General features: G+C 42.1%; 1 protein-coding gene across 1 annotated transcript in view; it reads right to left on the bottom strand.

Annotated features, from left to right (window-relative positions):
- The window catches only part of jph3b (junctophilin 3b), an 83,502-nt gene extending 68,117 nt beyond the window's left edge, over positions 1-15,385 (bottom strand). The window contains exon 1 of the mRNA XM_015602660.3: positions 13,415-15,385. Coding sequence (XP_015458146.1) covers positions 13,415-13,796 — 382 coding nt within the window. The 5' untranslated portion in view covers positions 13,797-15,385. The remainder of the gene's footprint in view (positions 1-13,414) is intronic.
- Positions 15,386-16,217: the final 832 nt, after the last annotated feature.

Below are 16,217 nucleotides of genomic sequence, written 5' to 3' on the forward strand. Positions count from 1 at the left end.
ACTATTGTTCAGCACCTCCAGGAACTCCTTCAAGATGCTGAGAAAAGTATTCCAGGTGACTCTCCCTCATGAAGACACTGAGATAAAAATACCAAGAGAGTGCAGATCTGTACTCTAACATAAATGTGCTACTTAGAAGAATCTAAAGTATGAAATATATTCTGGTTTGTTTAACACATTTTTTTACAAGATAATTCTATATGTGTTCCTGTATAGTTTTGATGTCTTCAAATATTACTTTTGTATGGTACTGTATTTCGACAGCAAACAGGTCCAAAACAAAAGAAGCATTGCCATACAACATGACAACAAGTAGTCTTAAAACTCAAAAAAGTATTTTGCCTTAGTTAAATGTTCTTTGGAAAGGTTAAGAAATAGTGTGCAGTTATCCAATGTACTTCCAGTCTAAATGGGGCTCAGCATTAGACCTGCAGTTAGCATCAGGCTAATCGGTTAGGTGTGAGCCTCCATTATTTGGCTAGCGATCTACCAACCTACATTAGCCATGTAGCTTCAAGCAGCAAATAACTCTTGATATTTTAACTTTAAATGGGTAGAGGGGGAAACTTTATTGATTTTAGTTTTTACCTGAAAATGGCAGTTTTTGAAGGTTTAGCATTAGCTTCTTTTTGCTCAGTTTATAGTGTTAGTTCTTGGGTGTTTGTTGCTCACACACAGTCTGATCATTTCATGCGTACTTCTTTGGAGAAGTGTTGTTGTGACATGAGCGTACATTACAAAATGAAGCCTCTCTTAAAAGCCAAAAATCTCCGTAAGCCTACCTCGACCAGCACGCTATTATCCGGTTAAGGGGATTTCAGTTAGACTGTCTCTCTCTCTCTCTCTCTCTCTCTCTCTGGTTTAGGCGATGGCGTCTCTCACAAATGGAATATTTGTTGTTTCAGGATTAAATAGAACATAAAAAGATCATCCCGAGTAATGGGAAAGATGTGTTGAGCCGTGTTGATCTGTTGATACGTGCAGATGCATTTGTGCGAAAGTAAAAGCTTAAAGATAAGCACATGGCCTCTGCAGCAGCACAGCTGACTCCAGATCAAACCCAGACTTATCATTAAGGATGTGCAGTGGGGATGTGCCATATCATAACATATGCAATCATATCGCCAACATTTTAAAATATTATTATCACAAAAATACCATGAAATTTTATAATATTTTAATTATATAGGCCATAAAGGTAGACATTTTTTGGCTGTTTGTGGCTAAAGTTAAATTTGCACTATTTTTATTTTGAATTAAATATTTACTAGGGACAGATTATATCTGTTCAGCATAAATTATTTTACTTTAAATTTTAAATTAGTGGTGTGCCATATCATATTATATGTAATAATATTGGCAAATAAATTAATATTATTTTTTTGCAGTAGTGTATTCTTAAAATATATATGTTTTTGATTAAATGTTTTGTCATATTGACAGGAATATCGTTATTGCAAAAATATCCTGAAATATTACGATATTATTTTATAACAGTATAAAAGCCACCACCCTTGGTGTACGTAATCACACACTAATAGGGCTGGGCGATATGGCAAAATATTTTAGCACAGTATTAAAAATATAATCTTATGATTTAAAATGTTTTGACTCGCAGAAAAATGCGAGACATATTCTTATAAACTCCAATTCAAACGCTCTTTAATGCATAATGTAACATATTTCCTGCATCTAATTTATTTTCATCCAATTTAACAGGATTTTTTTATACTCTCTGTAATGAAATGTACAGTTGGGTGAGTGATCTTTAACCAGTGATGATATCTTCAATATGAATATTAAAGGTCTCTGTGCCAAAATGTGTTGGTATTATAATTAAAATCACAAATCAAGTGAACCAAACAAATGATTTTGGTTGATGGAACACATTTTATTAATTCTCATGCATGACCACTTGCCATACTTAAATAACATGTAATATTATTACATATTATGCACGAGGCCATGCGTCTCTTCAGACCTAAACCCTATTGAGCATCTGTGGGGCATCCTCAAACGAAGGGTGGAGAAGCACAAGGTCTCTAACATCTACCAGATCTGTAATGTAATCATGGAGGGGTGGAAGAGGATTCCATTGATAACCAGTGAAGCTCTAGTGAGCTCCATACCCAAGAGAATTAGGGCAGTGATGGAAATAAAGTTGGCCACACAAAATATTGACAATATGGGACAATTTTGTTACCAGAGGTTTAGACATTAATGGCTGTGCGTTGAGTTATTTTGAGGGCACAGCAAATTTACACTGTCATACAAGCTCTACACAGACTACTTTACACTGTATCAAAGTGTTATGTATCCTCAGTGTTGCCCCATGAAAAGATATAATAAAATATTTACAAAAATGTGAGAGGTGCATTTATTTTTTATGAGATATTTTAAGCGCATATCAATCAAAAATGGCTTAATTTCATGAAAACTATAAAAAAAGTAAAAGCATGTAGAAAAAAAGTAAATGTGCTTTTTTCCTTTTCATTATAATCAGCCTAATATTTCAGTCACTGAAATATTCTGTGAAAAGATAAACATATGTGATATTTATTTTATTTTTAATGGAACAAAATAAATACAAATGGCCTGTCTACTAGTAAAACCAGGTTTAAATGAGTGTATATTGTGACCCTTTGCTGCCCCAAACTAATACAATGCAAACAAATGACAGAGAAGTCTCATGTACTGCTGTACTACAGGCAAAATGCAGCTTTTTATGGAATTTTATCAAGGTTCTCTTACTGGAAATGTTTAAGCATGCAAAAATTAAAGATTATTTTACCAATGTGAAGCCTAATCTTACACTATCTTCCTGATCTTACTTAATCCAGTTTCCAGTCCTATTTTTTATAGTGTTACACAGTTAATCCACAGCTCTGAAAGGAAACATATATTGCAGAGGTAGAGCCGTATGTGACTGTATACACTATATAAATTTTTAGAGCATGAAGCCAACTTCAGTCAAGCATGCTAAACTTGTCATGCTAACTTACCATCATGTCTAGCATGCTGGCATGTTAATTTACCACTAGCACAATATAATCACAAACTAACAGTTACCCAATATGGAATGCCTATTACCAAAATCCTTATTCATATAAGCATATCCCAGCTGAGAAAGCCAGTTCAGCCATGTTACACTGCTATAACAGAGAGGGTTAAGGCCCTCGCTCAAGGGCCCAACAGTTGCAGGTTAGCAGATGTGGGTATTAAACCCAAAATCAGACATGTACTAAAGTATTCAACATTATTTCAACAGTACCAGAGGTTTTGTACTTAAGTATTGCAAGTAGTTTATTGAAAAATGTACTACTCAACTACTGAAAGTAAAATTACATGAATTGTGTTGTAATTGTGATGTAATTATGGAAAGCAGTAAAAAGTTGGAATATCATATTGTTTATTTTAATATAATTTCAAATTATTTAAGGTAAAGGACAATCAAAATTCATTCGACTGTAGCAGCAGTTCATTACAGACATGTACCAGATATAAAATACATGTCATAGTACAGTCTTCAATTAACTGTCTTAACAAACTCGCCCAAAAGACTGACAGCAAGCCATTAGGATATATTTAAATCAATCTGGCATAAAAGGTCACTAGTTGCACCTTGCAACACTGTGCTTAACCCTTTATGAACAAAAACAGATCCACTACGTCCTTTCCCCCTTTAAATCACCCCTCCCTTTTCTTCCCCACTCACATTTATAAAAACATGGATCTAAATGGAATTAGCGCCAGGGGTAGTCTCCTTCCTCACCCTCCCCTTCATGATCACTCAGTGCTGAAGAAGGTGTTTCTGGTTCTTCCATCTCAAAAAAACTAAACAGGCAGAATTCTAAGTTATAAAACATAAGAATCTAAATTATAAAACATATTCTGGTTTGTTTAACACTTTTTTGCTTAGTAAATAATTTTATATGTTTGTCTTAGGGCTTTCAACATTAATGTGTTAAAGCATACAGTTAAACTGGAAACTTTAACAAGATTTTTTTAAGTGCAAATTAACTAATTGAAGAAGGTGTTTCTGGTTCTTCAATCTCAAAAAAAACTAAACAGCCAGGCATCAGAGAGAAAGGCAGAATGGGAGCAGTGTGGTCTTCTCATAAGATCAGCTTGATTGCTTGATTTGCTCAATTATGAGGAGCTTCATCAAATCTGAATTAACGATGCAACACATAAAAATGTGAGTAAAAGTATTAAACTCACCGAAAATATGTAGTGAAATAACAGTAGAAGACGTAATGATACTCCAGTAGATACAGATACAGAATTCTAGTATTTAAGTACAGTACTGGGGTATTTCTACTTCCTTAGTAAAAGCAAAAGTAAGAGTAAGAGCCGAAATCGTTCTTTCCCGCCTACTCCTCCAATGAATTAACATGCACCAGAGCATGTTTATCACAGACCGACTACCGCAACATTAATGAATAAAACCATGAAATGAGACCTTTAAAAAAAGGATTGGGTATAGATGTAAACAGTTGCAACTGCAACAAATGCAATTGCTGCTGGTGTTGGTACTGCTATTATTAGCCAAACTGAAATTCATCTGTTCATTCTTTTTTTTCTCGGGAAGGCAACCTGCCGAACTCACAGCCTGTAAATATCAGATACATACAAACCAATCATTGTTAAATATAAGGAAACTCACATGGTCTTAGGTGCTGAGTTCTTAACTACAAGAGCGCTTAACTACGAGGCAAGACCAAAATAAACTAACTCAAACATACACAGTGTGACACAGTCATGACCCTTGCCCTCAGATTAGATTTTCCAGTCAGGGACTCAGCCTGGAGCTGGAGTTTTGTTCCAGTTTTATTATGAATGAACTCCTTCTTACACTGCTTTTAGTGTGCTGACACTGTTTGATGAGAGATGATACTGCCACTGTAACCTCTCTCTGTCTCTCCCTCTTTCTCTGTCTGTCTGTTGGTCTGTTTCTTTCTCTCTCTCTCTCTCTCTCTCTCTCTCTCTCTCTCTCTCTCTCTCTCTCTCTCTCTTGTGGTTGTGATTAAGCCAAGCAGATTAGGGCCAAGTAAGTAAACACCATTAGCAGAGTCTGTGAGCCAATCAGAGTGAGGCGCATCACGTCCCCTGTGACACTCTGACCTGCTGCAGGACTCTGCGTGTGTTTCCACAGCAACTTACTGTAAAGACACACAGACACACAGACACACACACACACACACACACACACACACACACACACACACCGAGGGAGACTTTGTTGTTTGCTTTGCTGTTGCTAAGTGCAGGTAGAGGTTTATGCAACTTATTCTCTGCTGAATTTGTCACTGTCTTCAAAAATGAGCAAAAAACACACCTGTTTTTATGCAACTACATTACGTATGTATTACATAGCAGTATGCATACATAATACTAACTTTATGTATTACATGTGCAGTACCAGTCAAATTTTTACCACACATTCTTATTCAAAGTTCTTTTTCTTAAATTTTAAATGAATACTGGAGTCATCCAGACTATGAAGAAACACATAAGGAATCATGTAGTAACTTAAAAGTGGCAAACGAACCACAATACTCTGCAAAGCTGTTACGCCCTCGCCAGGTTTCCCTCTGTTTCCCCGCTGTTTCCACTGTTATTTTCCATTACGTGTGTGTAATTTGTAGCTCCGCCCCTTGTTACCTGTTTCCCCAGGTGTTCCTTGTTTCATGTTTAGTATAAATAGTAATTGTTAGTCTACGTTTGCTGTCGGTCTTTGCACCTTCCCCTGTTGTCTGTCTCGCCACGTTTACGTTATTGCTCTAGTTCTCGTTCTTTGGTTGTTTGTAGTTTCTCGCTCTTGTTTATATTCTAGTCACGTTTGGTTCCTGTTTGTTTCCTTTGTGTATCTTGTATATATTTACGTATATTTCCCTGTATATATATCCCTAGCCCTGTTTTGTACTTGTCTGTTTAGTTTAGCTCTTTGTTTGTTTTCCCTGTTTGTTTATGTACATATATTTATTCGTTATTCCCTTGTTTGTTTATTTGTTTATTTGTTATTTATTAAAAGTCATGTCTTACCCGTTTAAACGTCCGCCTCCCGTCTCATCACCCGTTACAGAAAGACCGACCGCCATGGACGTTTATGCGGGACACCCTTGGGTTGGATCCGGGCTGGCCATCCGTCATGCCCCCTTTGGGACCTCGGCGCAGGAAAACCCGAGGCCTCGAGGCCGGAGAAGGCCTCGGGCTGGGCGTTCTAAGAGGTCCCAAAAATCGGAGGATTTTCTTGGGGGGGGGCTAACTGTTGGGGCTATCGGCCTCGGGGGACACGAGGCGGGCAGAAACGCAGGCGGTGAGGATCCCTACTTCTGGGATTACGTGGACCTCCTCGCAGCTGCGTCTAGTTCGGAGGATGAGTTAATCCTTCCGGCTCTCAGATGTCCTCCGTGTCTCCGGGAGGAGGCCGCCTACGTCCCGGAGCGATCTTCAGCAGCGCCGGCTTTCAAGACGCCGTCTTCCGTCCACCCGCCTCCCAGGGCGCGCTCCACCTCGGCGGCTCCGCAGCTAGCTTCAGCGGCTAACCAGCTAGCATCTCCAGCGGCTGCAGCTCCAAGCTCCTCTACGGCTACGCGGCTAACGCAGCTAGCATCTTCTGCGGCTGCAGCTCCAGGCATCCCCACTGCTACGCGGCTAACGCAGTTAGCATCTCCTGATTCCACGGGTCAAGTTTCTCTGGCTGCTACGGCGCTCGCATCTTCTACGGCTGCAGACCCAGCTTCCACGGCGGCCGCCGAGCAGCGCTTCCAGTCACCCGTAGCGGCAGCAGATCTTCGCTCCGGGGTTCCCATGACAACGGCGCTACACTGTACTGCTACTGCCACCCCGGAACCTGAATACGCTGCGGTGAAATTAGGTCAAGTCTCCGTGCAGTCTTCAGCAGCCCGAGTCGTCACACAGACACCTACAGCCCAAGGGTCCAAGTCTGTTCATGTGAGTGTTCCTGTGTCAGCGGTGCCCGCCACCGCCAATGTTTCTGTGCCAGCGGTGCCCACCGCCTATGTTCCTGTGCCAGCGGTGCCCACCGCCCATGCTACGATGCCAGTGGTGCCCACCGCCAATGTTCCTGTGCCAGCGGTGCCCACCGCCTATGTTCCTGTGCCAGCGGTGCCCAACGCCTATGTTCCTGTGCCAGCGGTGCCCACCGCTCCTGCTACGATGCCAGCGGTGCCCACCGCTCCTGCTACGATGCCAGCGGTGCCCACCGCTCCTGCTACGATGCCAGCGGTGCCCACCGCCAATGTTCCTGTGCCAGCGGTGCCCACCGCCTATGTTCCTGTGTCAGCGGTGCCCACCGCCCATGCTACGATGCCAGCGGTGCCCACCGCCCATGCTACGATGCCAGCGGTGCCCACCGCTCCTGCTACGATGCCAGCGGTGCCAGACACCGTCCATGTTCCTGTGCCAGCGGTGTCCACTGCCCATGTTCCGAAGCCAGCAGTGCCCACCGTCCATGTCCCTGTGCCAGCGGTGCCTACAGCTCCAGCACCGACCACGCCGCCAGCCCCAGCTGCTCAAGTCGCCGCGCCGTCAGCTCCCGCTGCCCGAGATGCCGCACCGCCAGTGTCTACTGTCCGAGTCGCCGCACCGCCAGCTCCTGCTGCCCGAGTCGCCGTGCCGCCAGCTCCAGCTGCCCGAGATGCCGCACCGCCAGCTCCTGCTGCCCGAGTCGCCGCACCGCCAGCTCCTGCTGCCCGAGACGCCGCACCGCCACCAGCTCCTGCTGCCCGAGTTGCCGCGCCTCCAGCTCCTGCTGCCCAAGCCGTCGCGTCGCCAGCGAGGCCCGTCACCACACCCACGCCTATCCCGGCACCCAGGACTAAGTTTCACCCCAAGCCCCATGTGCCCAGGTCTGCCCCAAGGCCCCCGGACTCCAGCCCAAGAACTTTGCCCAGGCTGGCTCCATGGACTACCCCACAGACTTTAGCCAGTCCTGGGCATCCCCAAGTGGTTCTGGTCCCCATGTCACTTCCTGTTCTGGTCCCCGTGTCTGTATATGTTCCTGTTCCTGTCTTGTCTGGTTTTTCTGTGCCTGTTCCTGTCACCGTCTTCGTGTCTGTTCCTGTTAATGTTTTTGTTCCCGTTCCCATGTCTAGTCCTGTCCAGTCACCCGTCATGTCTCACGTCCAGTCATCGTCCCCTGTCCAGTTTCCTGTCCAGTCTCCTGTCTCGCCCAATGTCCAGTCTCCAGTCACGTCCCCGGTTCAGTCTCCTTTCTATGTCCAGTCTCCTGTCACGTCTTCTGTCCAGTCTCCTGTGTTGCCTCATGTCAAGTCCCCGGTCTCGTCTTTTGTTTTTCCCGGCCTCTCCCCGCCGCAGGCCCCCGGGTTTCGTTTTTACGCGCCTCGGGAGCTGCGCGTTTAGGGAGGGGCTTCTGTTACGCCCTCGCCAGGTTTCCCTCTGTTTCCCCGCTGTTTCCACTGTTATTTTCCATTACGTGTGTGTAATTTGTAGCTCCGCCCCTTGTTACCTGTTTCCCCAGGTGTTCCTTGTTTCATGTTTAGTATAAATAGTAATTGTTAGTCTACGTTTGCTGTCGGTCTTTGCACCTTCCCCTGTTGTCTGTCTCGCCACGTTTACGTTATTGCTCTAGTTCTCGTTCTTTGGTTGTTTGTAGTTTCTCGCTCTTGTTTATATTCTAGTCACGTTTGGTTCCTGTTTGTTTCCTTTGTGTATCTTGTATATATTTACGTATATTTCCCTGTATATATATCCCTAGCCCTGTTTTGTACTTGTCTGTTTAGTTTAGCTCTTTGTTTGTTTTCCCTGTTTGTTTATGTACATATATTTATTCGTTATTCCCTTGTTTGTTTATTTGTTTATTTGTTATTTATTAAAAGTCATGTCTTACCCGTTTAAACGTCCGCCTCCCGTCTCATCACCCGTTACAAAAGCATTCATGCACACTTATATGGGGTGCTGTTAACTTGTGGTTTCTCTGGTAACTCTGATGAGTTTCTGTGGAAACTCTTGCTCTTCCTTTTCTAGGACTGTCCTGAGGAGGGCCAGTTTCATCATACCATTTTTAGTGGTCTTTAAGACTGCAGTTGGTGATAGTTTCGAAGTTCTCAGAATTTTTCAGATTGAATTACCTTCATTTCTATTCACTGTGTACCTGTAACTCTACCTCTTCACAACTTTACAACTGATGCTCTCAAACACATTAAGAAGCAAGAAAAGCAAGAAATTAACTCTTGACAAGTTCAGCACAGCTGTTAACTGAAAGCCTGAATTCCAGGTGACTCTACCTCATAAACCTGACTGAAAACATTCAGCCAAGATGTGCAAAACTTCCAAAGAATCTAAATTATAAAACATATTCTGTTTTTTATTTTTTTTTAAACACATTTTGCTTAGTAAATAATTTCATATGTTTGTCTTATGACTTTCAACATTAATGTGTTAAAGCATACAGTTAAACTGGAAACTTTAACAAGTATTTTTTAAGTGCAAATTAATAATGTGACAAAATTGATAGGGCCTGGAGACACATTGGCAGTTTTATTTAGCGATATAACACAGCAACGCTTCAAATTGTTTAAGGTGGAATATGGAGTAAACACTAGTGTTTATTTTCTCCATTGAAACTCTAATTATATTCTAGTTTAAAATGCATCAAATCTACGCTGAGGTAGATTTTACATTGATTGAGGAAGCTTCACACTAGACCTCAACCTCAGCTTGGACTGTGTGTCTCTCCACTCTTCCTCTAGACTCTGACCCCTTGATTTCCAAATGAAATGCAAAATTTACTGATAGTCAGTGATGGTTTGGAGAGACATGTCATCTGCTGGTGTTGATCCACTGTGTTTTATCAAGTCTAAAGTCAGTGCAGTGTCTCAACGCAAAATCTTACAGCACTTCATGCTTCCCTCTGCTGATAAATTTTACACTGTCAAAAGTAGCAATTGGTCTTATATGATCTAACTTTCTGAGATACTGACTTCTGGGTTTTCATTGGCTGTAAGCAAAATAAAAGAAAAACGCTTAAAATAGATCAATTTGTGTGTAATACATTTTTATATGAGTTTCACATTTTGAAGTAAATTACAGAAATAAAATAACTTTTCAATTAATATTCTAATTTTTGGAGATGCACCTGTAAGTGTGGTCATTCCCAAGCAATCCCCTAAGGTATCACTTCATTATCGATTTAAATAATCCCCAGGCATTAATAACAGCAGATTTTAATGCTATATTTTTGAGGTTCTTAAATTTCAATCATGAAATATACAGAAAAGAATAAATATTACCAGCTGACATTGCATCTTATTACAGTACCACACTGGAATTTAGTAACCTCTTTAAAACATCCATTCTTTCACTAAGGTTTGTAATGGGAAGACTGCATGGTTAGTTGCTGAATTTTATACACCTGTAGCAACGTGACTGGACGAAACACCTGTTTTTAGTGATTAAGAGCTACAGTACATCTTAATACATTTGTCCATATAGTGTAACTTGAAATAAGGCAAAACGTTTTTTTTTCTTTTTAGGAGTTTTGTACAAGCATATAAATGCTTGTTGTGCAGTAGAATTATATGATCAAAATAACACCATTACTGGAGAAGAAAAAATAATTCTTATTGCACAACAGATGTCAAAGGAAAACTATTTAATGCCACTTCATTTTGGAGCATTTCTATTGATCACGATGTTAAGTCAATGTAAAACTGTCATCAGACTCAAATTATGCCAGTATGATTAGATCAAAAATAGATTTTTTTGAATGTCAGTGAGAATATGAAAGTTACAGAAAATGTTGTTCTAGAAACACTCCATGCCAAATCATCCTCTTACTAATACAAGCTGCATTGAGTAACAATATCAGCTGCATAAATGAGGCACAAACAAACATCTCTGCACTGAAAATGCTGTAGAAGGAAATGTATAGAGGACTCACAGATGCTCAGCTGACATTTTCAATGTCTAAAATGAAATTAAATGATTCTCTATTGAATGTTATCCCACATCTACCTCTAATACAAATCTAATTTTAGTATTTTATGATTATATTTAGGATTAGTTTTAAGGTTAATGTTATTGTTTTGGTTTGGGTTAGGTTTTCGGGTTGATTTATGGTTGAAATTAGGATTAGGTGTGGGGTTGGTTTTATAGAGAATCATTTACATTCAGCATTTAACCCTTGTGTGGTGTTCAGGTCTGTGGGACCCATTTTCATTTTTTTTTCGTTTTCATCATCAAATGATACTAAACAAACTTTTTTTCAAACTCAAACTCATTGGCATTGGCTCATTTTTTTGTGAAAAAACATATATCAAAACACACACTGTACACCCCCCCCCCCCCCCCCCAACCATTTATATTACATACAGTAAGTTTGGCCAAGGGCTAATAAACATTGCTTTATTTGTAAATTTGAAAGTAAACAAATTTTCTACTCATATCTTGAGTTAAATTCATTTTCTTTTACATTTTATTAAAAAACTAATAAAAAAAGAGTAGCACTTTTTGAAAGAAATGTAACATAAGAAAGGTAAAGGGCAAATATTATCCATGTAAGCTGTTTATATTGCTTGCAATTTAGGTGAAGCAAGCATGTGTAAAGCATTTTCATGTAAAATTGCTTAATTACGCAATTAATTACGCAATTAAGTAACAAAGTAAATGAGTAACAAAAATATGAACACCACACAAGGGTTAATAGACATCCAATTAAATGTTAGCTGAATGTAACGTAAGCATTCATGAGGCATCAGTAATGGACCATCCAAATACAGTAATACGTTTTTTTTTATTGTGAAGTTTTATTACGTAACAAGATGTATCTCCCAAGCAGTTATGCAGCCTTTTTATTTGTTTCACTGACTAAATCGTAAAAAAAAAAAAAAAAAAGCTGGCAAAAAATGTACAAATTAAGGATTCAATACGTCAGGACATCTTAAAGCATCTGTAGACCAGTTGCTGCTCAGATTCAAAGTCCTATCTGCAGTTCAGTGAGCTGTTGAGTATCATTTCCCTGCTAAACTTGGCTCATCTGACTTCATATCATCTCTGTTTTGTGAATGACAGAGAGCATTTCTCTCAGTAGAGAGGCGACACAGCGGACCGTGTGTGTGTCCAGCGTTTGGCTGCAGGCATTGTGTAAGGCCCTGCTGTTTGTGTTACGTAAACTTAGGCCTGTGGTAGATTTGCTTGTTACGACTAAATGGGCCTCTAATCCTGACACTGCTCTCACGCTCATCAATCCCTGTCACTTTATCCTCATCTCACTGATCTGGGGTCAGCATCGTGTCTCGGCCGAGGTGGAATCGGATATGGAATGCGGGAGTTCAGACAGACCTCAGTACAGTGTGGTGTGACACTGATCAAAGGGGTATTTTATTTATATGTGTGTGTGTGTGTGTTTTTAAAGCTGCAGATGACCTGAAATGAATCTCTCTCTTTCTCTCTCTCTCTTTCATTCTCTCTCTATTTGGCTAGCTGGCTGCCTGGTCCGGATGGCCCTAATTTGGGGCTCCAGATTTATCTCTCTTCACAGCATGTGGATGCAGCTTACTTGAAAAAAAAAACAAAAAAGAGAAGAATAACACCAAAAAGTCTTCTGGAGAAAGAACTAGAAAACCACGCCTTATAAAAAAGGAATGATGCCTCTATGAGGGCAGTGTAAGATTGCAGGTGGAAGCCTGTTTGTGGAATCGCATCACATCAGCCAAAAAAAGATATGTTTTACAGTTTTGGACCAATAGTCTGAACTAAGCATTGAATGCCATCATCAATGTTTAACAAACACCTACAGTACCTCAACACCAAGCAGCCTAACCAGGTGTCTACGGGACTTTGCATCTTTAATTAGACCACCTAAATAAATTGTTTTTAGGCTGTATGTTTTGTGCTCATGACAACTGTGCACAATATTTCCTTAGGATAAGTAATAGTAAAATTGTTCATAATATATAGCAAACTGTAAGCGAAAGTACAAATTGTAAACTGGTTAGAAACAATGCAGGGTTGACTGCTGATCTTCTCTGTGAAGTCCAGACCTTGAATGGATTAGTTTAGTTCCAACAGCACCTCTTCTGATTTACACTGATGAGCTGATTATATAAACTAGCTACTAGATAAAAACATTGGGAATGGGAATACTGGGCCTTCTTGAGAGGAGTTTCCTAACGTTTTTACAGGGCTAAAACACTGGGAGGATTGTTTATCTATAAGCACACCTATCTAGCTTCTCTGCTTAAACACACCACTTTTAACCCAGGAACAACTTGTAAAATTATCTGATTAGCTAAATCAGTTAGGTTAGGAACAGAGGAAGAGCCTTAAGGATCCACTGAAATGTAAAAGATATTTGTGAGTTGAAGAACCTTTTTCCCAGGACTACATATTCAAACCAGGAAACGTTTAAGAACTCTTTAGGTCTCACCTCCATCCGAGTAGGTCTCCGTGCCGTACCCATCCTGTAGCCCATTGTTCCAGGTGCCCTCGTATTTCCCGCTGGCCCCCGTGCTCTCCCGGACACCATAACGTCCCTTAAATCCATGCGTCCACTCGCCCTTGTACACCCACTTGCCCTTGTTCTCCAGGCCGATGCCATGGCGCTTACCCTGCGCCCACGTGCCTTGGTAAGTGTTGCCACTGGGCCAGGTGTAGACGCCCAGCACCTCAAAGCCATGGCTCCAGGAGCCGGCGTACTCCCCCTGGCCTTTGGGGCCCGTGCAGATGCCGTGGCCATGGGCCTTGCCTTCCTCCCACCCTCCGCAGTAGGACCCCCCATCATCAAAGTTGAACCTGCCCCCAGTGGACATGCATGAAATAGGTTTTGGCAAATACCTCAAACCTCAAAACGAAAAGAAAAGAAAAGTGAGGGGGAGACAGCGAAAGAAACCAGTTTGGGACGAGGGAGTGAAATCCAGGTGTTGGTGGCTGGGGCTCTGGGGGTGGTTAACTAAAATGAAAGCTTATTATTTAACAGTTGCAGAAAACAACAATAGTTAGCCAAATAATACTGTCAAAATAAAGGAAAGAGAGGGGGAAGTAGCAAGCAAACAAGGCAGGTGTTGAATTGGTGGTAGTGAGAGGTCTAGAGGTTTGGCAGGGGAGGAAATAAGGAGGACATCTAAACAAATGCTCCTGCTCAACTGTTGCTAAAGCAAAAAAGTACCTCAAATAAAATAGGCCTAAAGAAAGAATCAGAAATCTCTAAGGGATCTGGATGGGGTTCCAGGTAAAGGAATGAAGACTTCCAGATGAAAGCTCACGTCCAACAGTTGCTGAAAACAACAAGGAGAACTCTCCAAAAAACAGACCAAAAGAGGCCAAAAGAAAGAGGCCGGAGGTCGTGAAGGATCTGGATGGGGTTCCAGGTATTGGGGCAGGTCCTGGAGGGCAGGGCAGGTTTCAGAAGGGGGGGGAAAAGGAGGAAGACAGCGAAACAAAAGCTCCCGTCCAACAGTTGGAGAAAACAACCAGAAGAATCTCCAGAAAAAGGAGGCTAAAAGAAAGAAAGACGGAGAAGGTTCCAGGGCGACAGAGACCCAGCAGGATCAACGCACGCTTCCTTACACCATCCTTCTCCCAGAGCGGTGCTTGTTATTCATTCCTGAGCCGGTCTCCTGCGGCCGCCTCTTGGAGACAGAGGAAGGCCCTGCGGCAGCCATGCGTCTTCTCCGGGCGACACACCGGCACGCCCCGGAGGTTTCAGCCCAATCCAAACACACACAGGCGTGAGGGCTCAGAACCTCCAGGCCCCACCTAGAAACCTGCAATTCCACCCAGAGAATTGTTCAGGCAGTGCTCAGGCTGCATATACGCCTCTACACACACCGCGGCTCTTCTGGCAGGAGTCAACCCCCCCCTCCTGCCATCCTGACATGCTGCGGATGCGAACGGATGCTGACGGAGAGAGAGAGGGAAGAGTAAAAAAAAGAAAAATAGAGCCTAGGAAAGCGTGATCGTGCAAAAGCTTGCTCAGAAAGGTCTGCCTGGTGCCTGGTCTCCGAATGAAAACAAGCCAGACAGCAATCTGATGAGATAAATCCGTCCTCCAGCCTTCTACTCTTGCTCTCTCGTTCTCTCTCTCTCTTTCTCTGGTCTTTTTCTCTCGTACCTTTCCTCCTCCTCTGCACTCTTTCAGGTCGACATCAGAATCCCGTGCTGCCGCGGGGGTGTGTGTATGGGTGAGGGATCCGGATTTGTGGCCCTGATTTCAGCCCGTCCCCCCCTTCCGATCCTCGTTTGGTTTTCATGTATCACTGCTTATCTCTGCTTTCCCTCCGCTGTCATCTTATTCCCCCTCTTCTGACCGTGTGCTCTAGTCTCGCTCTCTTCCCTCTCCCTCTCTCTCTCTCTATCTCTGTGGTGTCTCTCAAATCTGCTCATTACAGGAGGACTGTTCCAACGCAGCCAAACACACACACGCACACACACCCCTCCCCCTCGCACACGCACTGATTCTCTACCTCCACTTAAAGCGACAGAATCTGTGCTAATACACACATATGATCTCTCTCTCTTCTGCCCTATACTATCTCTCCACTTGATGTGTTAATACACACATGTATCTCTGTCTCTCATTTTATACAATCACTCTCTGTTTTGTTTTTTCCTCTCTCTCTTTATCTCTATCCTATCTCTCCACTTAAAGAGAATATGTGCTAATATATACATAACATCTCTCTCTCTCTCTCTCTTTTATTTTGCTCTGTTTTTCCAGCCCAAGAGATCTGTTAACATACAAGAATCAGTCAACACACCCCCATAAACACATACACACGTATGAGCACACATTCAATACTACACATTGCAATATTGTATATTTCTTTGCTGCAATCTTGCTTTCTCTCTTTGCTTTTTGCTTTCTTTCACTTTTCCTTCTCTTGCTCTCTCTCTCTGTCTTAAAGACACAAACAGTCTTATCAGGTGTTTCTCTGTCTTTCTCACTTTCACGTGTCTTTCTTTCTCTCTTTATATCTTATCTTTTTTTTACTCCTAATTTGTGTCTCACTTTCTCTATATTCTTTTCCCTCTTTCTCTCTCTCTCTCCCTGTCTTTTCTCTCTTAAAGAGGCAGAAACCCTTTTATCGCTTAGTGTTCTCTCTCTCTCTCTCTCTCTCTCTCTCTCACTTGCTCTCTCTCTCTCTCTGTACCCCAGGGGAGCAGATATTGCAGATTGCTTTTTCTAATTGCCCAGCTTATACAGCCCCTGAACGCTCCTCTCTCTACAGCTC

The sequence above is a fragment of the Astyanax mexicanus genome, chromosome 10, assembly GCF_023375975.1.
Source record: "Astyanax mexicanus isolate ESR-SI-001 chromosome 10, AstMex3_surface, whole genome shotgun sequence".
NCBI classification, from domain to species: Eukaryota; Metazoa; Chordata; class Actinopteri; order Characiformes; family Acestrorhamphidae; genus Astyanax; species Astyanax mexicanus.